General features: G+C 37.4%; 1 protein-coding gene across 34 annotated transcripts in view; it reads left to right on the top strand.

The window, feature by feature from the left end:
- LOC121314738 (CLIP-associating protein 2-like) overlaps positions 1–27,732 on the top strand; it is a 144,823-nt gene that overhangs the window by 31,748 nt on the left and 85,343 nt on the right. For 32 of the 34 annotated variants that reach the window (XM_041248339.1, XM_041248369.1, XM_041248346.1 and 29 more), the window contains exons 6-7: positions 2,058–2,155; positions 3,643–3,713. In XM_041248339.1, coding sequence (XP_041104273.1) covers positions 2,058–2,155; positions 3,643–3,713 — 169 coding nt within the window. Of the gene's footprint in view, positions 1–2,057; positions 2,156–3,082; positions 3,102–3,642; positions 3,714–20,532; positions 20,672–27,732 lie in introns of those variants that run through there. The other 2 variants (XM_041248352.1, XM_041248354.1) reach the window with 2 other exon arrangements.

The following is a 27,732-nucleotide window of genomic DNA, read 5'->3' as shown; positions in this document are numbered from 1 at the left end:
AACATAATCGGTTCAAAATAAGTTTAAAGGTCATGTGATCAAAAATAAAACCAGAAAACTTCAACTTCTTTTCAACAACAGAATTTTTTTTTTTTTTTTAAATATTTGTTACCTTAGGTACCCTGGGGTAAACTGAAGGGAGTTTGTTTTCACAAATTAACATAACCTATTAAACCTATTGTTATACTCAACATAACTGCATGGTAAAATAGTAAACAAATGTAATTTAAAATGTCAACAGGTTGTATAACAAAGAAAACAATAATCATTATGATCTAGATGTATAAAGGAATAAAAAACATGAAAACATCATCCCCTACTTTTGTACTTTTTGATTATTACGTTATATCTCCGTCCACAACACACTTAGAAGTACAAAGTTATATTAATCACTGATAGCGTTGCCCCATACTTACATTACATTCTGTCTGCGTTTTAACCTGCATATGTCTGTATGATAAACTGTCACTAATTTTTTTGGGTGTTTTGTATACTATGAGGATTAACTTTAGCTTGGGTGTCAACTTTTCAGTTATTGCCATTAAGTGACACAGCCTTTCACATACAGGCCTGGCCACTTTATTAGGAACACCCCTCAAATTGTGCTGGTGAAGTCATCTGGTATTAATTCAAAGTTACGTCATCTCATAATAAATCAGGTGGCATATACAAAACCCTGAGTGATCATGTAATAGCTTACAGTATGGGCAAAATGAAATACTTGCCTGTATTTGTAAGGGGCATGACTGAGGGCATAGTACTTTTGACTGGGACTACTATATCATTTGTGGTAAACCTAACAAAAACTACTTTATTTTAGAAAATGAAATATTAGCAACATATTGCAGAAAAGATTACTTGTATTTTAAGTGCAACCATTTCATTATATAATTGAAAGCTTGTAATTTAGAGTGTGCAGTTATGTTTTTTTCTCCTCATCGCAGTCCCCACGCAGCACAGATGTTCTGAGGGCATGTGAGCGTCCTCCAATCTCACAAGCCTAAAGCCAGAATCTCTTTTATGCCAAGCAATCCAGAGCAGAGGTGGGCAGGCTACCGAACTCGGAGAACAGAGATCAGCCCTGCTTTTTATCCACTCTGAATGTGCTCGGTGTCTGGCCGGTAGTGTTCTCTGTTGCGCGATGAGTAGAAGGAATACCTGCCGGTTTGCCATCCCCCACATAGGGAGCGTCAGAGCCAATGTGACGCCCTCCTGGGGTGACCAGCAAAGTTCAGATTTGCAGTGTGTTGTTTTTTTTTTGTTTTGTTTTTCAAAACTGACAAAATGCCAATCAATATCTGAAAGGGTAACTAGGCTAAGAGATGTTCCAAGTTCTCTGTAGGCTTGCTCTGCAGTTTTTGCTTTCAAACTGTGTGTGTAAGCTACGTGTATTTCCTAGAAAAAAATGAAATTTCACAATATGTAGCCCTTATTAAATAGGAGACATAAGTCAGGCGTAATGTTCACCGTTTGTCCAAGAACTAACTTTTTTATTTTATAATTTCTTTTCCCTGTTAATATTGGAAAAAATACACTAGTTTACATCATTGGCAAAATTAACAAGTTATGTAAACAAAAACAAGCGGCACATTTTGGGGGGGGGGGTTCCTTTTTTCTAACAGGATTACCTTTTACCTTGGCACTACAAGATTAGAGACACTATCAGGGTCTGTAAAACTAGCCGATTTAATAATTCTGTATTGTGGAATCCCACCAATATTTTACGGTCCAAAATGTTCTGCAGTGACAAAGATTGTGTTACCTTGCTGATGCCCAGAAGGCTGACTGGCCCTTATTCAGTCGCTCTAATCTTGTTTTTCTTTTATAAGCACTGGATCAAATTATTTGCCTTCCTGGCAAGCAGTAATATCCCAGGTAATTTGTGATTAACCTTCCTGTGGGAATGTAAGACAATATCTATAGTATCTGCTTTTTATTACAAGTAATTAAGAAAAAAAAAATGACAGACCTACCTCCATCCCTCCCTCCCTCCCAGGGAATAAGAGATTGGTTACATGTGCATAAGGATTAAGTGTGTATTTCAACTTTTTTTCCAGGTTAGAGAGACAGCAATAATGGCAGTATTGGACATTTACCGACACGTAGGGGAGAAAGTAAGAATCGATCTGAGCAAGAGGGGACTTCCAGCTGCAAGGTATTTTGTTTAAAAATCTGCATTTATTGTTCTGCTTTTAAATTTAGTATTGGTGCACAGTTTATCTGCCTACCAATAGTGGCATGTGCTGGGTTAGATTATACTAGTGTCACTGCTTCCTTTTGCAGTGTACAAAGTGCTATGTTGACAATTTGGAAAGCGCATTAATGCACTGACAAGCAGAAAGGCCATTGTTGACAATATGGAATTTCCAATTTGACCCTTTGGAGCTGCCTTCACTTGGTACATTGACAGTGAATGGGGCTGATTTATTCTTTGTCGTGGACTACAGTGCATTTAAATTTTGGAGGTAACCCAAAGCACATCATCTTTCTGTAGCCTGCAGAGAGGCAAAGATAGCAGATGCTTGGGTGTTTTGCACCTAGTCCAATGTTGCAGGCAGAAAAATTCTCTTACTCAGAATCTGCTCTCCCTGTTGCCACAACATATAACATATAAATATCCACCACATAGTTTTTTTTTTTTTTAAACACTAAGTAACCCTTCTTTCCTGCAACAAGATGATATACAAATGTACATTCTCTTTTTTATGTAATGATGTTCTATTGACTTTCCCTGCATTTTGCATTATGAAACCAAATAAACATAGCTCAGCCTTGCAGCTTGGCTCAGTAATGGCAGGGACAAGCTGTCGCTCTTTGTGCCAGAAAACACATCATGCTAGCTGACACTTCAGCTCTTCCAGCCAGGAAATGGCTAGAATCAGCTGATTGACTGTCTCTCAGGGAGTGTTTTTAATCAATAAGAACAGAGTGCTGTCCTCATGGAGAGACAAACCAGTCAAGTGAGTTTGGATGGTTAAAGGGAGGGCAGGGCAGGGTGTGTGTTCGCTTCGGTAAAGAAACAGCATTTCAGACGTAGACTTCACCTTTTAGTCCGATTTGTCGTTGTTTTCTGGCTTATTTGAGCAAACTTCTATATCAATGTGTGTGGGGTTTTTTTGTGGTTTATTTATTTATTTTTTAAAATTTATAAATGGCTTCACATATTTCAATCTCAGGTCAACACATTTTCTAGTTGGCTGCCAGATGTCTACGTGTACTATTATGTAATTCACAAGACGATCTCTCAAATTAAAAACAATCTTAAAAACAATACCTATAATGAGCAGAAGCTGGCTTCAAATGCAATTTCTAATTACATTGTTAGTATTTGCACATGCAAAAAGTTAATTCTGAAATCTCTTCCATAAATCTATTTTAAATACTTGCCATGGGCATGTAAGATTTAAATGTGGTTTTTTGTGAATGTTTTGTAGAATTGGTTGGTTTTTGTTTGAGTACATTTGCTTTTGTTTTATCCATTTGTTTAAATAACGTGATGTATGCAGATGTACTAACTCTAAACCAATGCATTTAAATCAAATTAAGCATATTCAGTTTCCTCTTTGTGCTGAATTGTGTATACCATTGTAATATGTAATCATTGATTTTTAAGCTGTTTTTAAAAATTGATATTTTTTTCAGGTTACAGTCTATATTTAATAAGTTTGATGAGGCACGCAACTCTGGGAATATGGTTTTAAGCTGCGAACTGGGTAAGTACCTTGATCACAACTTTAATGTTTATTTGTATGTGCAGCAGTCAGATGGAGACTGTTCTGTTTTAGAGTAATTGCAACCTTCAGAACTCGGAAATGTTTTTAAACTGAATAATATCCTTCCAGAAGTTTTTGTATTAGTTTGTTGGCATGGGCAGATAGAAGTATTGTCTGGTTATGAAAAGTGAGATTTTAGAACTGTGCTTTTAATTAACTTGAGTCTAGTCTCACATTTAGCTAGAGTAGAACTTGCATGTCTTCAATAAGGAATATTTAGAAAAATAAAGTTTACATGATAATGGAGACATGCTAAACCTTATGAAGCGAGTATAATTCTACTGTTCGAAAGCCTCTGCTATTATTGTTGGACTGTGACCTTACATCTATAGGGCAAATCGTATTGAAAACAGCTAAAGATACAGTATAGTTAGTGGTCCACGTTTTCAAAAAAAAAAAAAATTGGGAATTTTTTGGAGTTTACTTTACATATATTAAAATAGGGATAAAATCGGTTTAAAAAAATAAATAAATTTGAAACATCGGTAAAAATCGGGGGCGGGGATATCTGTATTCACGCTTTCCATATGGAATATAACGCGTAGCAGTTCTGGTTTCAAATTAAGTTTAATGTTCCTTGCATGTGTGATGAAGTAGAATCTGTGCAAGTGGAAGCCGTGTTTTCCAAAGTTAATTGGTACTTTGCAAACGTTTAGGCAATTGCTTTGCTGACGGAAATATCAACAGAAGGTATGAACATGACATCAGCACAAAACAAGCCCGGTTTATTTGCCTTGAAATCATAAAAAGAAAAGAATTTGCAGAACTGGTCTGTGCAAGCCATCGGGAGACTGGTCAAAAATCACACTGACATTTCCATCAATGCGTTCCATATGTTTACCAACTAAAACGTCACCATTGTTGTCAAATATTTACTAATAAGATTTGTCAGTGTTAGGCAGTCTTTTAGCTGATGGACAGAACTGTCACCAATACATACCTTTGCAAAACACAGCGCTCTGACAAACTCATTAACACAGTCGTTCTACACTCTCTTTTTATTAAAGCGCATGTAAAAGCCACAAGTGGATTGCTTGTCTCTCACTTTTTTGTTTCTTTAATGTGTCGCTTATTTTTCAGTATGTTCTTTTATTGTCATCGTGAACATGTACCTCAATGCAGCAGTATTTGCAACGCTATGCATCCTCTACCTCATCTGACCCATTTCTGCTATTTTTGCTTTTTTTTTTTATACTTCAAAACATTTGTTTCTTTTGAATATTTAAAACTGATTTACTTTTTCTCTCCATTCCTCATCCACAAAAAATATTGTATTTTTGTTAAGTATTTCAATTTAGTTTTTGATCAAGCTAGTAGTTAAGCAATTGTGCCCAGCAATTACCTCAATAGTCAGACTTTGATTGGCCAGTATATCAGGTGATAATGTGTTTGAGGTGACAGAGAACCACGTTTGAACTTTATTTGTTCCTCTGATGTCAATAAGTCTGTTGTATCCTAGGATACAGTGTAGGGCTGCTTATTATATTGTCAGTCAAAATAAAACAGCATTTTAATCAAAATATTGTGTATGTCCTATAAAATAGTACCAGGAAAATATTAAATGGACAAAAATCGGGTATAAATTTGGTAAAAACAGGTGTATAGTTAAAATAAAAAATCCTGTAATTTTTCAGTAAAATTCGGAATAATTTGGAAACACGGAACACTTTAGTTTGTAAAAGTGTAGGAACATCAACTGTTCTCACTGGGGCTAGTACCAGAAATACTAATCCGTATTTTACTTAATGTTTAACAGAAGGTGTGCTGTGTTGTTGTTGTTGTTGTTGTTGTTGTTGTTGTTGTTGTTGTTGTTTTCTTAGGAACTGACATTGATTTAACAATGATGACAGGTAGTTGTGATATGGAGAATCCCTGAGGTATCAGTATTTGTCATTGTTACTAATAAGGCATTTAAACTCGATGATTCTCAAGTGCATCCTTCTGCTGTTATATAAAAAAAAAAGAATGTTCAGATGAAGGTGCTGTGTGTGTGTGTGTGATGTGCTATATTTATTATTTTATAATAACTATTAATACCAAGTGTATTTTTCACAGATTTAAATTTTACTGGACAATATTGGATTGATTTAAGAATTATGTTTTAAGCTCAGCTTTGGCGAGAATGTGAACAGAAGTATCTTATTGAATGGTTTCTATAGCCATTGTGTTGCTCAGCTTACATATAATTGAACCAATGCAATTTATAACCATTTGCATCAGTGAGTAGGTAATGTGGTGGGAGGTGCTGAGGATGAATTGTATTGCTAACAGCTGTGATGGGAGGGGTTCATGGAGTCCCTGTTTTCTTCAATTCCCTGATATCCTTTTTGTTTCTGTTTACCTGTTAGCAGATCAGTATTTTATTATTAATATTTAGTCTCCAGCTATGGTGCTATTGTAATTTTTTTTAATGGTAGGAATGTGTGACCAGTCAGAGAGCAGCATCCCTGCCTGCCATTTGTATAATTTAACTTTTTAACTAATTGTTTAGTGTGTCTTGAAACAGTAAGAATGATCATTTTATAATTAAACAACCATTTGCACAATGTCTAAAACTTATTAAACTTGGTCTCTGTATATTGAGACTAAATCTCACGTACACTGTTCCTGTTAATTATATAACTTGCCAAACTGTGCACTGTGCCATTATATAATTGAAAGGCTCCAACGAAGTGAGGAAAACCTGGTATGATCTCACCATCTGAATTTTGTTTTGCAAAGGATTGTAATTAATTGCATACAGGCATGTTGCTGGAATTAACAAGAAATGTCATTGCTTGTTCTTTTGTAGTTAAAGGTACAGCATTCAAACTATGGGAACAGCTTTACTAACTTTTATTTTTCCTTCCACATTCTTCAAACTTTCCCTGTGATTATAGTCTTGCAATAACTTTGTATCTGTGCAGATGGCAGTGTACCATTTTGTAAATACATTAACATATTTTTAACCTAGTAGTCCTTTCATGTTGATAAAGATCATTTCACACATCCGGCAGCATTCTTACATTGAGATTAAACGGCATAATTTAGCTGTCAAGTTGCATAAATGTAATTGCTGTTTGTGTTTGTGATCTGTCATTGTTTTTTGAGAGACTGTTTTTAGTTTTTCATTTTTCATTTGAAAGTATGCCATACCAATATATACATGTGCCTACTGCAGATAAACAGTAGCATAGATTTGTCGGCAGCGCTCCAGATAAGCTGTGTACTCTGTGTTTTACTCATTGAAAAAATATTAATTGCATATGAAATTTAAATTGAATGTGTAAAGAATACGCAACGTGTAATGCACTGGTATAAACAAACGGGTTGCAGTCCCAAACAATAATAGTTCCACACACAATACACCAGCACGGTCACCAGTCCAGGGTGCATGCTGTAGTGCTCGTGGTGCAAATACAATTGGAGACACAGGTGCAGTAGTGATCCGGGTTTTTGCTGGTCTCTGGCGACAGCTCTGGAACTTGTTAGCCGTCTACTAATAACAACAAACAATTAGTGACAAACAAAACAGTTGCTATACTGTTTCACACACAGGTCCTTCTGGGTCTTTAACTGTAAACAAAGGAACAGATCACGTCTCTCCGTACCCTATTTATAGCGTCATCATGACCCCTTGGTTAACGATTGCAAACACTCCTCCAATCCGCGGCTGCCATATCGTTTCCCTTCCGGGTCGATGATTTAGTGTACCAGAGTTCCGCTCCCTTTCTAGATGACTGACATCCTTTGAACCATGGGAATTAATTATCTGGCCATCCAGTCCAGGGAATTCTGTTCCCTTTACTTAGCGCCCTCGCAGGTGGGGAGGGAGATTTACCACCAAGAATCATTCTGTCTCTGTCACATGAATACACATTGGATACGGTGGACCGAGAGTTTTCATTAAAATGAAACATGGTTGAATCCGCTAACCTGTATTGTGTGTTTGACAGGTTCAAGAATCCAGTTGCTTATTCACCAAAGTCCCCCTCAACCTAACCTACCAATTTAGGTAGTTTTTTTTTAATATATAGTATGTACATGCAGACCACTTCCATCTGCAGTGTTAGAATACAGAAAATATAAATTGTTTGTTTTATTTGCTTCAGACATATGTTTATCATCAATAAAGCAAATAAGAATAATTATTTTTATTGTAAGACCAAGTTTTTCTACAGCAATTCAAAGTAACATTACAATTAAAATGTAATACTGTAGTTAATGCATACCTCATAAGTTAGCATTAGTACAGTATTTATTGAAAGTACTCATGACTTCAAGTTAATGTTGCATTTTACTCACACAAAATACTACTCGCATAGTGTCTAAATTAGTAAATTTAATAAATGACCTTACTGGAGCCCTGGCTGTCGGTGATACGCTAAACCTCGCTGACTTCTTAAGGTATATAGACACAGATGCCAGCTTGAAAGGAGAAAATAGTAGCAAGTGATGAGCATAGTGTTTTTTTTTTTTTATTATTGTTTATTCTTATCCTCTCAGAATTGAATGGGTTTATGTCAGCTCGGACGAGACAGGGAAACTCATTTTTGTTGTTCAGTCCATAATTTTGGTAATTGCAAATACATAAAACTTTTATACATTCAGTTCCATTAAAAAGTTTTTTTTTTTTAAATGTGTTCTAATTTTAAATATTAGCAAGAAAAGGTTTATTAGGATCGCGTAAGTGCTATCAAAACTGGACTCTAAATTTGAAACACCAAAACTTGACTGAAATACATCACATGAAAAATCCACCATAATTACTTATTTTTTTCATTAATACTCTGCAACTATCATAAATAAGAAAATATTATAGTACTGTCCAAAAACACTATAGCATGTACTGTAATATACTGTTTAAAACTGTACTGTTTTTGCATGGCACTACAGAATTTCTATATGATAACACAAAATACTGTGTAGTAACCAACAATGAATTCTTAAAAAAAAAAAAAAAAAAAAAAAGTTGACTTCAAACTCATCTGCACAAATACAGATTAATGGGACAGATTTACTAAGATATGCTAAAGTAGTAAAAACACTGTTAAAACTATACACACATCATATTAGTTAATAAGAGTAACAAACAGTCTCTTAAAAATTCCACAACAATAATTATGGAAAGCCAAATCCTACAAAAACACTAACCGGCTCTTAAAATGCAGATTTACTGCCAGACTGCAAGCAAATTAATTAAAGCCTTTTGAAGGTTGAGCTTGCAATAAACTACAGAGACGGATCAAGTGATGCATGCTTGGGCATGTACTTGTGCTTAAAGTAACAAGAAAACGGTAACACTGGCGATAACACTTAAATAGCAATACCGTTTGCACAATTTGCAAACATAAATTTTGCTTTATTATTCATTACTCTTGTGGTGTAATAACTTAGATGTATAATCAGGAATGACAGGAATGCCCTGTGTTTTTCGCAAATATGCAACACAAAATTAAACGAAATGTAACATATAAAACTATAAAATGAAAAAATCTTAATAAAGCAAACATAGAATGACATTTTTAAATTGGGAGGTTCATACAAAAAATACTTTAAATAACTTGCAATCGTAGCTGTCAGGGCTCAGCGGGTTGAAGAGAAATGAAAGCTCTGTTTTGAACTTCTTATTTATTGAACTGTTGGCTGGAATGGGAGTCAAGATACTGTCTAAGCATTAGCTGCTTATTCCTTTTGGGGGAAATGTGGCTTGTTTGCTTGTATTTTGTATTATTATGCTAATTCTTGGTTTTATTTCAAGTCATGCAAACTTTGCACTGGATCAAATGCTATTTTTGGTTCTGAATGAATTTCAGTGAATAAATCTGCTTTGTTTAGTGTTTAAATACAGAGAAACGTTGTATACTGGAGGCCTGCTTCAGTGCAGTGGGATTGAAACGCAATTCCTATTAGGCGAGTGGTAATCTGGGGGTTTGAGAGGTTTTAATTCACCCCCCTACAGAAACGTTTTGACTTTTTTTTCTAGAAAGGATTTACTACTGGAATTATTTTTAGCCCTGTTGTGGAGTTGTCAAGTGCTGCATGAATTCGATATGGGCCACTATTGACTAACTGATTACAGAGATGAAAATACTTGTAGTGGAATGCAAAATTAATAATGTGTATTTCAGTCAAATTCTATTCTAAAATAAAGGTATATATAAAAAAATTGTGTACTCGGTCATGAAATTATTGTCAGAGTTAAGGTTGGTTCACACTGGGCATATGATTCAGACAAACGCTACGAATGCATCACCTTTCAAATCGTTTCAAATCGCAGACGCTGCGGACGAGTTGGTAGATTTCAACTTCAGCGTCAAGTTGGTGACGTCACTTGCGTTCAACCAATTGCACGCCTTTCTCTTTCCTTTAAAATTCTGCAAGTAAAATACAATTTACTCTTTTATTATTTTATATAATAGTTTTTTTTTTTTTTTGGATCAGCTGTTTATAAAAAAAGAGATGCTGCGGTTCTACAGTGGTATAAGTTAAATGCAGCTGTATGCACGAATCCACGAACCAACAGAAGTGTTGTCTTTTTTTAAACCAATCACAATGAACTAACACAAGGAGAAGATTGCTCAGTGTGACCTACAGCCTGCGTGTCTTAGTAGTGTCTATCTGTGAACCCGGCCTTTCTCAATAATCATTCCGACATATTAAAACTATAAATGGTATCCAAAAACAGAAGTAAAAGTAGGAATGCATTCTTTATTTTATCAATATTCTAGGACTTAGCCATATGGGGTATATATGTTGATGAATAAGGGTTACATTTACATACAAAAAAAGTAATCTGGGAAAGCTGTTTATCTAGTCCAAATCAAAATAACATTTCTGAAGTGTCAAAGTTTTGGTTAACACTATACAAGTAGGGTGCTCAACGAACTTTGTTCACTGTTGCTGTGCTAGAACAAAGTATAATTGGACATGTTACTGGTATAAGTTAGTATTGTCACGTGTTACTGTATGTGTTTGAGGAAAGAAACATGTTTTAAGAGATAATATTCAAAACACTGTGAAGCGTAGTAACAGTATAATTTCTGAATATAGTGCCATATTTATATTTTTCAGCTTTAGAGTCAGATTGCCTAGTCACTTTCATCACACATGCTGACTTGTAGAAGAAACATAAAATCTAACAATTTATTGTGCATCACAGTTAGAGCAGCTAGAATAAAGTAGATTGCCTAAAAATGGCTTGTGATGAAGGGCCAGCAAGTCAACTAAAGCTACTGAGAAAGACATTTGACAGGTAGTTATACAAGAAGTAAAATGGACAGTGCCTGAACTTGCAAATGTGTTAAGGCTTGAAGGATTCCATGCCATATGCACATTTATAGCAGAAATAGGAAAGCTGTGGGGTGATGTTGGTGGGTGATAGTTGAATCTGGTGTTTATGCACCACACACTGCAAGAAAACCGTTTTCTTAGAGCTGTACGTGGGCTTGTGCTCTCATTTGAAGCCTTAATGTAACTGAAGTTTGTGGCATTCTTTGATGGGTATAAGACAAGTGATGATTGAAGAGCGATATGTGAATCTCTCTGGCCGCATGTAGCAACATGGCATGCTTCCCACCAAAATAAAAATGCCCAGGAAGCCTTTCACCATCTTGATAACGAGCTTGAGGGAAATTTTCTGAAATGACTTGTTAATTTCCAAAATATCATGAGAGCAATCCACAACATTCAGGTTTTGGGATATGTTCCTAGGTACAGTTCATCTACTTCTGAACAACATCAGAGCAGAGCGAGACAGACACTGTTTTTTTTTCCTTTACCAGTTTACAGTGTTTTCCAAATGGTTCCATATTTATTTATTTATTTATTTTTTTTACCACCAACTGACAAAACAACTCCAGATGGACTCCAGTTTTACTTACTTGTTATGATCAACCTTCCACCGGAATTGGAGCCATCTTTCAGTGAAGGGCACTTCACTGTTGCCTTTTCACCTGGGCATTCAATGCCATATGGACAGATATGGCAACTGAACCAAGTTATTAAGGACTCTGAAGGGGATGGAGGATTAATAGGGTTGACAAGGAAAGAGCCAGCATTGGTTCTATGGTTTCTCACATGACATGTCATGGGGTAATTAATATACTGCTGAAATGAAGAAACTTAGTAGGAAGGAGATTGTGTTTCAGCTTCCAAACATGAACAATGTCAATCTGCATTCATGAAAAGGGATACTCACATGCTAAGCTGATGATAAACTACTTTCTGAAGTGATAAATCCTTTTGACACCAGCAACCACCCTGAACAACTCATCAATATTTCAACAGGCATGCATGCCTCCAAGGAAGTTCAGGATTCATTGTTGGGTGCAGTTGAGTCAGGAGAAAGACAGACAGTTTGACATTAACATCAAGAATGTCATCAGAAGGATCAACAAGTTTCTCCAGTCCAATCTCACGACACCCACTCCTGACCTTCAGTGATATGATTAAATAGCCTAAAGTTGTGCAGCATGGGAAGATCGCAAAGGTGGCAAACTCAGAACTGGGTTTCAGGCGTGCACTGACTTTGGCAAAAGACAAGAAGTAAGCGTGGAAGCTGTGCTAAGCCGCCCTATTGCTCTACTCAAACAGCTTTTGTATAGTGAAGCTGGGTTGATGCGGAATGTCACAAAGTCAGATTTGATGCACAAACTTGAGGTGCATGCTACAAGTGTACATATGCTGCCTCCATGCGTCACACAATGTACTGTGTTCTTAAGACTCGATGGCGGAGCTAAGAAAATTGAATGCCAACCAATACAGTAAGTTTGCTGATTTGGTAAATGCCTACTTGAACACGACTGTTAGTACTTTCAACATTGTAGACGGTACTAGAAATGTTTGACCGATATGACCACCAAAGAAGAGGAAAGGGAGAGGCGCCAGACTTCAGGAGTACAACAATTACGACTACACATACATTGGAAAGGATGCACAAAACCATCATGAACTCTTAGAAAACCAAAACAGAAAGCTTGTTCTTGCTGGAAGATTTGAAGATTGGGAACAAACCTTTGTTTGTAACATCTGCATGTGTGACTCAGTGGTTGGAGGCTGCTTGTTCTCATGAGGAGACTGACACAAGAATGCTTCTACATGCTTGTTTGGCAGATAAATCATTTGGCAATGTTAATATTCAAGGAAGCCTGGTATTTAGAACACCAGACACTGATGTGTTAGTTCTTGCTATTTATTACACTCCAAAACTACAGTTATTCATTCAAACCAGAAATGTAACAAGAAACATGGATTACAGAAGATACATTCCTGTGCATGAAATAGCTTTAGCTCTCAGTCCATCTGTGTAACAGTTTGCCTGCTGTGCATGTCCATACGGAGTGTGACTCTGTATCCACGTACTACGGAATTGGCAAGAAATCAGTTTGCAAGCTACTGATGAAAACAGACAGTGAACAACTTGACAACATTGCTCTTTTTGGTGAATTTTCACTTATTGATATTGCGATATCAGCAGCCAGGGATTTTACAGGATCTCTATATGATCCACCTGGAAAATAAAAAAAATGCAGATGGCTGTCTGAACGGCCTACATTATTTTATGTCAATGAAGAAGGATGTTGTCTGTGCAAAGCTACTGCTTGTGAGGCCGATTCCTTATCAAGTACAAAATGTAACCATTACCTTATGGGTATTAATCCTTTTGATACCGTCTAACCCGTGGGTGTCAAACTCAAGGCCCGCGGGCCGAATACGGACCTTGGAGGTACTTTATATAGGCCTCCCCCGCAAAGTTCATTCATTACAGCGACATTTGGCCCGGCCCAGTTTGAGTCTATTGGGTTATTACACGTAAGAACTCCAAATCCCATCAGCCATCAGAAAAGTAGCGGGAAGCTCAGAGCTAAAGAAAGAGAAGACAGCGAGAGACAGCCAATCATATTTTGTGCTTGGTGCTTAAGGCATGCTTTTCCAACACTGTAGGCTACTGGCTGTCAAAAATGGTAATATAACTCTCCTAATGTCCAAGAAAATAAAGATTGATAAGGAAGGCAGATTGTTTCAGTAAAGGTGGGAGTTTGAATATTTATTTGTAGAGCAGCAGAAAAAATAAAAAAATAATTGCTTATGTAAGGGAAGTACTGTGGTGATGAAATAATTCAATTTAAGGCGCCACTATGATACAAAACAAAGAAAAATATGGCGAGTTTGAAGGAAAGCAAAGGCAAGAAAAGCTGGCTGATTTTAAAAAACTCGATTTTCAGCAGAACATGTTTAAAAAGGCAGTGAAAGTGATGCAGCAGTAAAGGCAAGTTACCTTGTGTCAGAGCTAATCGCAAAGTTGTCAGAGCACTTTTTTGAGGGTGCTTTTGTAAAAGACTGCATGCTTAGTCACAGAAATAATGTGTCCTAAGAAAAAGCGTGTGTTTTCCAATGTCAGTCTTTCAAGAAATACCGTGGCTGAAAAAGTGGATGACCTGGCTACCGATCTTCAAGAGTGCTCACTGAAAAAGCAAGTGATTTCGTAGCCTTTTCTCTTGCTGTTGATGAGAGCACAGATATTACTGATACCGCTGCGTTATCTATTTTTATCCGGAGTGTTGATGCAGACTCCACTATTACCCAAGAGCTTTTGGATGTTGCAGTTATGCACCTCACTACCACAGCAAGCAATATATTTCAACAGTTTGATAAGTGTGTGCGCAACATGAAATTACAGTGGGAGAAATTAGTAGGATTGACAACAACAGATGGAGTGTCTCCCATGTGAGCAGTTTTACTCGTTCCTTCTAGCCACATTCCCACAGCTCCGCATTCCGGCTGCATGCTTCATGTCAGTGTTCGGCAGTACGTACTTCTGCGAACAGCTATTTTCACTGATGAAGATTAATAAATCCGCTCAAAGATTTTGCCTTAATGACAAGCACCTACACTCCATGATAAAGATCGTTTCAGCACAAAACATGAATCCCGATATTGACAAGCTTGTCTCATGAAAAAGATGCCAGATTTCTTCAGTAAATGAGAACGCACAGTTCAGCAACTAGGTAAGATAGATAATGTGTTTTAAATTAACAAGTCATATATAAAATACACATGAATACTGTATATTGAAAACTGTGAATATAAACATGCGTTGTCTATGTCATCTATTAAAGTGCACATGTATATGTAAAAGGTGTGCGTTTTGTGGCCTGCAAATCAAATGTTAAATTAAGATATGGCCCTTGGTAAAATTGAGTTTGACACCGCTGGTCTAACCTGAATATATATTCCATAGCTGCAAGTAGTGCCAGTGACGCACTCGCGCCTGCCCCTGAGGGCATAAAAAATTTGAGGGCATTTTTTTTCTTACACTGCCCAAGAGAGAAATCTACGAACGGATACGTTTTAAATACAGTACTTTTCATCTGCTTTTTCGCTTGTGTGTTACAATATTAATGCGTGACATGGTTTTTCGTTAAGTCCGTCATCGGTTTTGTGCTTGTCCGACGCTTGCAGCTCTGCTTCCCCTTCCTTTGGATTGAACACCTTAAGTCAGCGACTTGTGTTCTCTCTTAAAACTGCTAGCTTCAGTCGAAGTGTAAAAGTAAGAAATTAGTTTTTAGTTATAAAAGTTATATTAAAATAAGAGTGAGTGTTTTGATTACTGTATTGTGTGTGGTGGTGGTGGGGGGGGGGGGTATTTCTCTGTATTCTGTTTTTTCCCACAGAAACACTAATGTGACTGCTGGGCTTAGCTGCCTGCGTTAGACTGAGATGCGCTGGGTCAGGCTGCTTGCAGTTTTTCTCTATCTCATTGCCACATTTAAGATCTGCTTGCAGAATTAGTGTGAAGACTGTAACAGTAGGATTTCCTTAGTATTCAAACTATTGGTCAGCCAAGTGCGTTATAGGTGGGCATCCCTATATCGCTTCTGTTGTGACTGCAGGTCCTAGATCTGCTCCAGTTCCTGCTGGTATTTTTGTACAACAAATGAGGTTACCTTTGCCAATTCACTTGCAGTTGCTAGGCTCCGCGCTGCTTGCAGTCTTTCTTGTTGCCTCTCTGGTCTCTGCTTGCAGTGCCACTGCAAAGGCTGTCCGTGACCGCAGGCTTCCTCCAGTTTTAGGGCTATGTTGCATTAAGCCAGTAGTTGTACAGGTGGACACTGCTGTATTTTGCTTCTTCGGTAACTGTATATCACCGATCTACCACTGTTCTTAGTGAATGAGGTTACCGTAACGGTAGTGTACCGTTCTGTGCACCATGTGCACTGTACTGTACCATTTGCACCGTACCGTGTGTACCATACCATGTGTACAGTACTGTACTTGTGCTTAGGCACCGTGCAGGGACTTAAGAGCAGCAAACCCGGCTTGAGTTTGACTCGTGCTGTTTTTATCTTTTTACAGTACTTGCATGTAACACACCGTATAGTGGTGTTGCTGCTTGTGTTGTCTGAGACAGCAGGGTTTTTTTTTTTTGTTAAATACTGTGTACTGCACCAGCTCTATTACAGTAAGTACTGTATATAGGAGCTGCAGCTCCCACCCTGTTACATGAAATGTTATCGGTCAAGCGACTGTTTGTGTGCTATCACCTTCGCAAAGCAGGTGAGCGAGAGGCAGGGTTTCTCCTTAGTGAGAACCTGCTTAATTTACAGAGGCCAGGACAAGAGTTACACTCTGTACCGATTCTGCCTTTTGCTGAACACTATCTCGGCATTCCATGTCAACTAATCTGTGGAATTGGAGGCTTCTTTCCACCTCTTTCCAGTCTGACAGGGAGCTGCAGCTCCATACGTTCTGCCCAGTGCGGACTCTGGCGTACTATGTTGATAGGATGAAAAGTTGGACGTAGTCATATCAATTTTTTGTCTGGTATGGGGAGAAGTTCCATGGTCAAGCTTGCACTAAGCATAGCGGCTGTCCAAGTGGATAGCAGACATGGTCGGGACTGCCTATGAGCTGGCCAACTTGCCTGCTCCAGAAAAGATCACTGCCCATTGCACCATTAGCATAGCAGCTTCCAACTTTATTCCAGGGTGCATCTGTCGAAGACGTTTGCAATGCAGCGGTGTGGGCTACTCCCCATACGTTCACTAGGGTGGCTTCAGTCGACCTTTTACGACACAGGCATAGAGATGAGTTCTCCCTCAGTTTTTTCACACCTGTTACTTGTTACTTAGCCTTGCAGTATTCCGGTCGTTCCGCAATCTTGCCCTTTTTTGGTACACTCACCCATTTTGTAATTGTTACATTTTTTACATGGAAAGGAATGTTAGGTTATTTCCATAACTCTGGTTCCCTGAAGTAGAAATGTAATAATTAACCCTTTGCGGTCCTAAGTTGGGTCAGGTCTGACATTACAATTTTCTGTTTCCAGTCCGATTTCAGACCCTGTCCAACATAGTCAAAAAAACGTCAAGCACAGGTCTCTAGTCATTTTTTTCTCCGGAAAAAGACAAGAAAACCTTTCAATGGCCGAGTGAGACCGATAGGAGCCAAGAGAATATCACGGACATTTGCAGAGCTTTTTGAGATGTTATAGTAATAAAATAATGTCTTGGATTGCATTATTGAGGAGTTTGGTGATAAAACGAGTGATCAGGAGAGGATTTATCAGTTTGCACGACTATGAAGAGGTATGTGAAAAATACAGCAATCAAGGTGTGGAGCTTGGCTTGAGATGCAGTACAGAGTGTTCTTTTGATATGCTGTCCTTTTTGATATGATGTCTTTTTAAACCTGTTTTTAATGTGGAAAAAATAACTTTAAACAGTGCCTGTAAAATAAACAACACGTGTGAAAATAAATTGGACCCGACGCGCCTGACAGGCGCTGAATAAATGGACCGCTAAGGGTTAACCTTCAAGGTCGCTGCGTCTGTGATTGCAGTAGGCTTGAAGGAAAAATTATACTGAGATTTGTGAGCGCAGTCCTTTTGTGCCCTCGGGGCAGGACCATGTCTACGTCACAGGCTCAAAGAGCAGCTTTGGTGTACAGTTTTCAGGATTTGGGTGTTTAGGTGGTGAATAACCATTCGGTAATGGGTACATTTCTATTTCAGGGAATCGGGGTTAAGATAATAACCTAAAGTTAAGTTGTATTTGAAATTGTATGTAACATTTTGATTATACTTAACAGACAGAAGTGGCAGACTAGAATCAAACCATTTATATTGCATTCAAATTTTAAAATCTCATTATTAACAACATTGTCACATGCAATCTGTTTCAGAATCAACAAAAGCTTTTTTGGCACTGAGGCTATCATGTGTGACTTGCATTATAATTATCCATTCAATATTAAAATTGAATTCTTTCAATATTAAAAGGATTTCAAAAGTGCAACATTATGGGAATTAACTACATTAAAACCAGAGATGCAGATATGTGTTTTGTCATATGAAGGTTTGTGACCTATGTTTTCCAACTCGTTAGCGTACAGTAAACTGATTTTCATACAGGGAGTTAAGCCAATTTAGACATGAACCAGAGTAGCAGAGCCGAAGCAAGTCAAGTGAAATTCCCAAGGTCAGAAACAAATCCTCTATCCCTCACATACTCTCTAACAAATATAGTACAGAAATCTCCATAGCCGTAGCAGTTTCTGGTGAATGCAAATTCAAAACTGCACAATTTTATTAAATGTCAAATGCCCCCTTAGTAATAAAAATGTAAACCATTGTGATTTGTATTCATGCATGTTTGGCTGGATGCTGGGCAGAAATCAATCTGTGGTTCATGTCATAAACTAGAAGGCTGAAGGTCAAGCTGTTTCTGTACATCAGATTCTTTTACTATCTACAATATTTACAGTAAATGCTTATCTTGAAGAACCACATTATTGTGGTGGTCTAATGTTATCATTCCTGTGGTACAGCTTTTTGAATCCAGCTCTTATCTAGAATCCATTTTAGCCACACAAATCAAGAGGTGTTTATTTGTTTTATTTATTTATTTATTTTTAACATACAATCTGGTTCTGATTAATATGACACTGTGGCACATCAGTAACGACTTGGAGAAATGTACAGGGGGTTAGTTAGAATTCATTCAATAAAGGCAGAAAACTGTGATAGCATTTTATTTGGTTCCTGGGGTTCTGCAGGATTGCCCTGTTGAGAGTTAAATAAGGAAGATGCATGACTGGAGAAATGCACCCAAACAATATGTTCACATGCATTTATTTTTCCCTGCATTCTCTCCCTGACAAAATATATTGTATTTCTTGTTTGGCTTGTGCACAGCCCATACCATTTTTAAAGATTAAGTTAGCTTTTAATGTATCTCCTGATATTGTAACTATGCCCTCAACCTACTGTAGTTGCCCTTGAAATAATCACGATTAAACTGCAGCTTAGCCCTAAGAATTTGACTTGACCAAACGCTTAGACTACATATTTGCTTCAAATTTGGTTCACAGCTATATTCCAGAATGCGATAGGTTTGCCAGTGGTCGTATGTTTTGTTTTCAGGTCATGGACTTGCAAATATTGGCTTTGGATTATTGTGCTCATGTAAGTCATCGTGATTGAAAGAGCTGTTGAAGCTCGAGAACCAGATTTCATTATTGTGTACATATGTGTTTAAGTTACTCCGGGGTCACAAAACTTAGTAAAACAGTTTTGGTTATTTTTTCCCCCAAACCCACTTTTTTTTAAAGAATGTACTAATATATAACAACAGGAATATTGATAATAACCCCATTGACGTTCTGGTTTAAAAGCTTAATTACACAGCTGAGTTTTTTACACAGTGTCTAATTGAGTTCACAGTAAAAACCTGGTAAGGTAAAACTATAAGAAACTAAGTCAAGTAGACAAAGCTTTTGGCTGGTGCCGTCCTCAGTGCACTGGGTTAGATCAAACTACTATTAAAACATGCAGTTGCCTGGTATGTGTTTGCAGCAGTGCAGAGAGGAAGTAAATTAACGTTGCTACAATGACATTGCTTAATTTGCCCAGATTTCATTTCCCTACTGGTCTAAGGCTGCTTTGGCAGGTTCTTGAGCCACATTTAATTATACTCTCGGTGCCTGGTCATCGTCATCATCATCATCATTGTTGTAGTTGTTGTTCTTGCTGCTTCAAGTTGAAGGCTTTTGATGCCTAACAAAAGGAACTTTGCAGTTCCACAGCACAACAACCAGTAAAAAAAAATAAAGCTTTGACGTGATCTGTTTACAGTAACCAAATAGGCCTCGTAGCTGTGTATTTAAAGCTCTAACCTTGAGTGCCATGCAGGCTGTCTGTTTGCCTTGCAGATTCCATTTCATGTTCTTAAACACAAATGTTTGACAGTTTCTTGAAATGAACTGTAGGCGAGGGGCTGGCGACATGCACGACTCTTTAAAACTTGTAAATTGCCCCCCTAATTTGTGTCATGTCAGATGACTTATCCTTTGATTGCAGTCTGTAGGGAATAGACACATACCGATTATTGAACACATGCCTCATATTTTGGATGATTGTGTTAAAAGTTCTGTTATGGGGATACATGTCATTGTGTAGTTTTCTTAAAATTAAATGAGATTGGTTTGCTAAAGAAAGAGACAGAAAAAGGATTGAGATTGTCACCTAAACATACATGTACACACACATGCTGACAGAAGCATGAGCCTGCTGCAGAAGCAGTGGTGTTGATGGTGACAGCTTGAGCCAAAGTGACTGAAATTGCCTGAGATCAGGAGAGCTGAGGAAGGGGGCTGTGTTTATATCCTGCGAATAGCTTGGGTTAGGGGGGGCAGGACTTTTATTTTGAAGCCATGGAGCAGCTGTCGGCTATTGCAGTAGAGAGCTGCAGATCTGAGTGGGTCACACAGAGCTTTTCCTGTCTTTGCGCAGCACTGCTTTGAGAGTGGCGCAGGATCTCACACGCACTCTGCTTCTCTGCCATTCCATCCAAGGGTTTATTTTGCAGGCTCTCTTCTCAATACCTCTCCTGCTATGGCTGTTGGAGATGATGGGGATAGTAAGTGTTTACCTTTTTATATTCAGCAGTTGGAGGAGGGGAATTGGATTGCAATAATGAACAAAGGATATTTTTTGTAATAGAATGGTCATACTGTAGGGTATATTTTTAGAAACGAATTTTAAAAGCCTGAGACCATTTATTCTACAGTATTAAAAATGCACATTAAGAACAGGGGCAGTCTCTAACTTCAGAAAGAGACTACATAGTGGCATTTGTGTTATTTGTAGTGACCCAAATATTTAAGGGTCAGTTATTAAACTTGAAATGCAGGCAGGTGAAGACCAGGCATTCTAGGGTAAACCATAATTAAAATGGAATGTCTAATAAAACATTTTTAAAGGAAAAGTATTTTAATAATGATGCAAAGTTAGGAGAAACTTGTATGATGTGGATACAGGCCTGGAAATAGTCATTATAGGGGTTTTAATATTAAAATGAATTTGGCTTGGGGTTATATTTCCATGAGATATGAATCGAGCTGTTTACTTGTGTTTGCATTTGAAAAGTTGATTGTGATGACTTTGTGTATGCGTGTTCAAGAACATCTGACATTTTTAAGTGTTTTATGGTGCAACTATGCTTGTAAGGTCTTACATTTGCTTGGTGGTTTGACATTTCTGCTGCTCTGTTTTTGTCATAGTGGCAATGAGTGTTGAATTTCTTTAAAGAGAAATACTTATACCATTACCTTTATACACTATAGTGTTTGAGATACTGTAGATATAACTCGAGTTAAATGTCACAGTGACACAATTATTTTTCTTATTGTTTTAAACCTTTGATTTTTACATTTGCAATCCTAAATCTTAAAAGAAAGGCAACTGAAGAGGAGATTGAACATTAAACAGTTATATCACATTCATTAGATGGTTGTTTCCTTAATCAAACACACTTTTTTTTTTTTCCCAATTTTTTAAAAAAATTTTTTTGTGAAAGGCTAAAATTGGATTTTGTTGAAGATTTGAGCTCAGGCTCAATTGAGTTTACAGAAAGGGACTAACTAGGTTATTCTAGTGTGTCTGGCTCTGGGATTACAGCTATGGCTGCCAGCATACAGAGGCAAGCAAAAGAGACACAGCGAGAGAGACAGATAGCCCATGGTAGTACAGCATTGTTCATTAGCACAGCAACAAGACGAGTCTTTACAACACGGGGAGGCTAGATTTGGTCTGTGTAGCAGCTTTGTCTATTTTAATGCCAGAAGCAATTAACAAACACGTAGTGTTTTTAATTTAGATGCTGTCCTTTTTGCATTTGTGAGGAATGCTACTTCTGTCTTCAAGAAGATGCCATTTGCAGGACTACAGTGGTGTGCATTGCAGTGGTAGTATGAAAAGTATTGAAATACGGTACCTAGGAAATTATAATAAAATTTGCTGATGCTGTGTGTCTCCCCCCCATATATTTAAAAAAAAGACTTGCACAACCCCAAAATAAAAAAAAAAACATATGCCTGTTTGTTTCAACATTTAATTAATATTATAGATTTTTTTTGTGCAACGTCTTCCGTTATGCTCCACGCTTGCATATCTGATGTAGTGTCCACTTTAGCTGTCTCACGAAGTTACAATGAGGTGATTTTAAATGAAAGCTTCTATGTGTAATGTCATAGTGGAACAGTCAGTTATCCTGTAAAGCCGCCTCATTGTAATATTCTATACTTACTGTACTATGAGGTGTACAGTAGGTTTTTTGGATGTGTCACACACACGTCAATCTGTCTTAATATGAAACATACATTGATGCATGTACATACTGCAGAGATAGGTTATTGCTTTATTTTGTATACATATTTTGGTGTAACATAAATTGAGTTTTCTTCTTGTCATGAAGCTTCTCCATCATTCCTTGTCCGTGTTATCAATATGTGAAAATGTAGCCTTGTTTTAAATAATTTTAAATTAGGAGCTACAGCAGTTAATGTTGAATTTTTAACAGTAATGCCAGAACAAATGGATAACTTTTTTTTATGAATCTATTAGGTAGACAGTGCTATGTTACTCAGTACAGTACAGGTAGCCCATCATTCTTGCAGAAAGATTTAAACTAAGCTCTGAAGAAGCTTTGTATAAACCAAAGTGCATTGCTTTTCATTTTAACAAAGGTTAGAACAGATTGTAATTTATTACAGGATTATTTCAAATCTCACAGGCCTCAGTTGCTAATATTTTTCAGGGCCTTTTAACAGCGGACAAAAGTTTAGGAGAACTGCAATAATCATAACTTGCTGTTCAATAAAACAGATATTTTGCATCTTTTCATGTTGCAAACTGTAGTGCAATAGAATTTTAACACATCTCTTCCAGCAAGGAGAAACCATTTTCTTTCTTTCCCATATAACAAAATGTAAGATTCCTTACAATGGTGAAAGGCTTGTTTTACGGGTCATTTTAGGTAGGCACAGTACATTCAAACTCTATTAGATGTGTTTGCACTCGTATTCACATGCTGAGCTACAGTACTGACCCGTTATGTGTTGTGCCATAGAGTGCCGGTTCAAGCATGCTTTGGTGGGTGGCGTACTCCAGTATTGTTTGAGAGACAGTGCTGCACCATTACAGAGTTCACTTTAATGCACAAATATGTGCGTCTTCCCTCACAAAATGAAACAAGAGGTTGTTCTGAAAGGCAAGCCCTGTTTCTCCCCCTGGATTTAAACTGCCCTGTTCAGAAGATGATTACACATTTCTGTCATTCTACTGTAAACAGATTAAGGTGATAAGTGACAAATATTATAGGAATGCTTGTTAATTCTGTGCAGGAATTGCACTGTGCATTTTTTGTGGTGGTTGTTGTGGGGTGATGTCTTCTGTGCATGTTTTCTATTTCAAGCTGAACTCTGTATAGATAAAGTAAACTCTTCTTCCGACCCAGTTCCATGTAGCTATCGTCTTACTATTAAAATATCTGTTCCTATCAATCTGAAGTTTCCTGCTATGGCCAGGTCTCTGTTGGCATTGGGTCCTATGGCCGCTGACCTGTCAGATTTATCCAAAATGTGTTTAGGGCCTACAGGGTTCTCCCCAGGAATTCTGTACAGCCGGGCGGCAGAACATTATAGCCGGGCGCGCTTTTAACAGAAAAATAAACTTGCCTTCCCTTAAATATATAATACGACAAAGAGCTTGAATAATGTGTTGTCTTTCGTTGACTGTATCTGGTTGTGCTTTTTTATGTTCTACATTTTTTTCTTTTTCATTACTGTTTTTTATTCTGGTAAATTTACTGTGTTAATTTAGAACTCTACGATTCGACAGTGGAAAGGTAACGTAGGGTTTTTGAAGTTCACAAAAAAAAACGGTATCCTTGTCACTTCCTTTTCAGCTTAATTATTGAGCTTATTGCTTCATTTAAATTGTTTTCTTTATGTTTACAGGCATTTTGTTAATGCAGGTCTGTTTTAGTTTTTCGCCATTCTACATTTTTTGAATGCAACTGTTAATTTTAACCATTTTTTTTAACACAACAGTACTCACACACATTTGTTTACTACCATAACTGTTGCATGAAACCAGAGTGTAATAATCCAGCACCTCTGCACTTAAGCATTTGTTTGTCAGCCTCGATATATGAATCCCCAATATCACGCAAGCACCTGGGTACATATTGTTACGATATCACAAAAAAAGGAAATTTTTTATTTATTTTTTGGTGCATATATATAGCGGTTATCTACTATATATCACCTTGCAGTACAATAATACAACAAAAAATGGACAACAATAATACCCGAAAATAACATTTTTTTTTTTAATAAAGTAACCAGCGCAAATATAGCATTAGGCGGTGGATTGAGCTGAATGTTGGCTTATTTTGACCGCCTGCATTCATTGTCACTATTTTTGCTTTGAAAGTAATTGGTTATTTTTTTAGCAGTCATTTTTAACGTTTTTAGCCTCTTAACACAGAAAACCCGCCCCTTCAACTCTGATTGGTTAAATGCTGTGTCAAGACGTAACACAACTGTCATGTGGTCCCAAGATTTATTTTTCACCAGCAAACCCGCAACTGATCTAAAAGCACAGTCCTTATTGTTAAAGACACAGTAGCATCTTCAAGACGGGCAGATTGGGTTTTTTCAGCCGGGCGGCGATAGCCACGCTGCCGGGTGGCTCACCCAGCCGAAAAGGCCTGGGGAGAACCCTGGCCTATAGCTCTCAAAACATTTCAAGCGAGACGCTAAAATCAGAGGGGGTTTAGTTAAATTTATTTATTTATTTTTGAATTCAGTTTGAATTTAACAGATTATTGGCATGCAAGTAATTAAAGCTAAGATAGAATAAAGAGTCTGTGGGCCTACAGGGGGAGCATAAAATCATCTGTTTATAGTTGCATGTTACCAAAGGTTGTCAAGCAGCAGTGCATGGTTTTCTAAGCAGTAACTGAAAGATTATATTTTTCAAGAGTATTTGTGATAAGTCCTTGGTACAGCAGCTTGATTTGAAGGGCAGGAGTAAATGAGCCTTCTGTCTCAGACTGTTATTTTTATGAAAACTCTTCAGACAACATTTAACAGCACAATGAAGGCTGCCATATTGGGCTTGTGTAACTTTTTGATGTTGAGGTTTTGGCTTCATCTTAGTACACAGCTGTATTCTCTTGGGCATGTTTGATTGCAGGCACAGTTATTTTAGAAGTATTTCATATTTGCAGGGTTATATAAACCCTGCATGCTAAACAGGTTTTATATGCTAAACATTGTGTGATTTGTGTCCCTTTATCCAAAATCAATTATTTTCTTTGTTTTGACACCTTTAACACTGGCCTCACTACTCTTGGCTGCCATTACAGACTGGGCAGTGTTGTCAGGTGGGGTGGGTCACTTCTCGGCTGCTGAAAATGAACAGGAATTGAGTGTTGGGATCAAGCTCCATTAGTGCTTGAAGATTAACGACAAAAAAAGCTATATGACAAATGTGAGCATGCTGCTAGCAATCATAGTTGGTTTTATTGGTAAACGGGTAAAGATAGTATGTGGGTTAGATTTATATTAATGCAAAAGTGGAACATACTGTAAAACACCAGTAGCAGCAGTACATTTTATAGTAAATATCTGGCTGTGTAAAATGTAAGTAAAGTGCAACATCAACATAAGCCAAAGTAAACACAAGAGGAGGTACCTGGAGACTGAAAAAAAAAAAAAAAAAAAAGTTTGTTAGCTATATTCTGGAAACAAACTGACTATACACAGCGCTCCAGATAAGCTGCGTACTGGGTGTTTTACACATTATTTAAATTTAGTAAATGGTGAATTGTGAATATACTGCATGCGGTAGCTAGAGAATGGATCAAGAAATGCTGGGACAGCTAATTGTAGCCTGCCTGAAAATTACCAGAAATGCGTGACCAGAAAGTCTAGGTTTTCAGTAAAACAAATGTATGATTGAATTCACTCCCATGCGTGTTTGTGACTGAACAACCAACCGCGTCGTAGTCCCCCTGAACCTAACCTACCAATGCACTTACTGTACCTGTCAACCGAATTTATGAAATGTAAATGTGTATAGTAAATATAATCAGTGTGTGGAGAGAATCAGGATGCTTTATATTGCTATAGCAAGGTGATCAATAAGGATAACCAGTAGAATTAAAAAAAAAAAAAGAAATAAAAATAATGTGCATTAGTTTAGTATCAGTCTTTTTTTTTTTTTTTTTTTTAAGATTTATTTGTTTTTAAAATTTTTAGGGAAGGTGTCTGAGTTGAAAAGGGAGCGCACAAGAGACAGAGGAAGATTTACAGAAAACTATAAAAAAAACTAACAATAATAAAGTTATTGTTCAAAGTAACAGTTGAAATGTAATGCTGTAGTTGATGCATACCCCATAAGTTAGCATTAAAGTGTTTGCTGTATTTATTGAAAGTACTCAACTTTAAAAGCGAGTGCAATGCAACACTGCCCAAAATACATTTTGCTCACAAAGGGCCTCATTCACTAAACCTTTTTAAAAGTAGAAATAAGGCACGCGTTAACACAGTCCATTAACATGCGCCTTATTTCTACAAGTAAGCTGGTGTTTACTAAGGTGAATACCCTTTAAGGTGTGTTACGGAGCTCATTAGCATAGCAGTGTGCCTTAAGGAAATAACGCCCACAACCTGTTAAGCAATGAGCTGAGATGGAGGAAGTGCGGAGGAGACGAGAGCCTCTATTCTGTGCACAGAACAAGTGGAGGGGCTGCCAGGGCTGGCGGACACAAGCTGAGGTTTCATCAGACGCTGTGCTTGTTTTTTTCACAATCAACACAGCACATTTTTACCTGGAAAAGGCACTTAAGGGCACATATCGTATGTCAATCAAATACACTACCCCTATGCCGAAAGTTTTGCATCACCTAGAATTTTAGGACTGAAGTTTAAAGTAAAAAAAAAAAAAAATTTTTAAAATCCCAAATGTCCAGTTAATTACACTTGAATAGCCAGTCAGTGGGTAGCTGATACTGGACTGCCATTCTGTCTGTATATTATTCTGTATTATTATTATTATTATTATTATTATTATTATTATTATTATTATTACTACTACAACAACCATTACTTAAATTAGATACGAGGGGCACAGAGACAGTAAAGTTCAATTATCTTTAGGCCTGTCAATCGCAATTAACTTCTGCGATTTTAACACATTAATTTCTTTGGAGATTAATTTTAATGCACGTTTGCCTATTTTTGTGACGTTTTATTTATTTTTTAAACATATTTTTGTATTGATACACCAGGCTTTTATCAGCATCTGGTTTGTTTATGTTCTGCGCCGATTGCTTCCTGACTTCCCCTAGTAACAGAGGGGCGTTACCCGTATTCCTATGTGCGATTTCAACAGAGAGACCACAAGTACACAAGTACACAAGTAGAGGCTACAGCTTGCTGTGATTGAATACACACTGAAAAGCTACAGCTTGCTGTGATTGAATACACACTGAGAGGCTACAGCTTGCTGTGACTGAATACACACTGAGAGGCTACGGCTTGCTGTGATTGAATACACACTGAGAGGCTACAGCTTGCTGTGATTGAATACACACTGAGAGGCTACGGCTTGCTGTGATTGAATACACAC

Source organism: Polyodon spathula, chromosome 4, assembly GCF_017654505.1.
Source record: "Polyodon spathula isolate WHYD16114869_AA chromosome 4, ASM1765450v1, whole genome shotgun sequence".
Classification (NCBI taxonomy): Eukaryota; Metazoa; Chordata; class Actinopteri; order Acipenseriformes; family Polyodontidae; genus Polyodon; species Polyodon spathula.
This window is presented reverse-complemented; position numbering and strand designations above follow the sequence as displayed.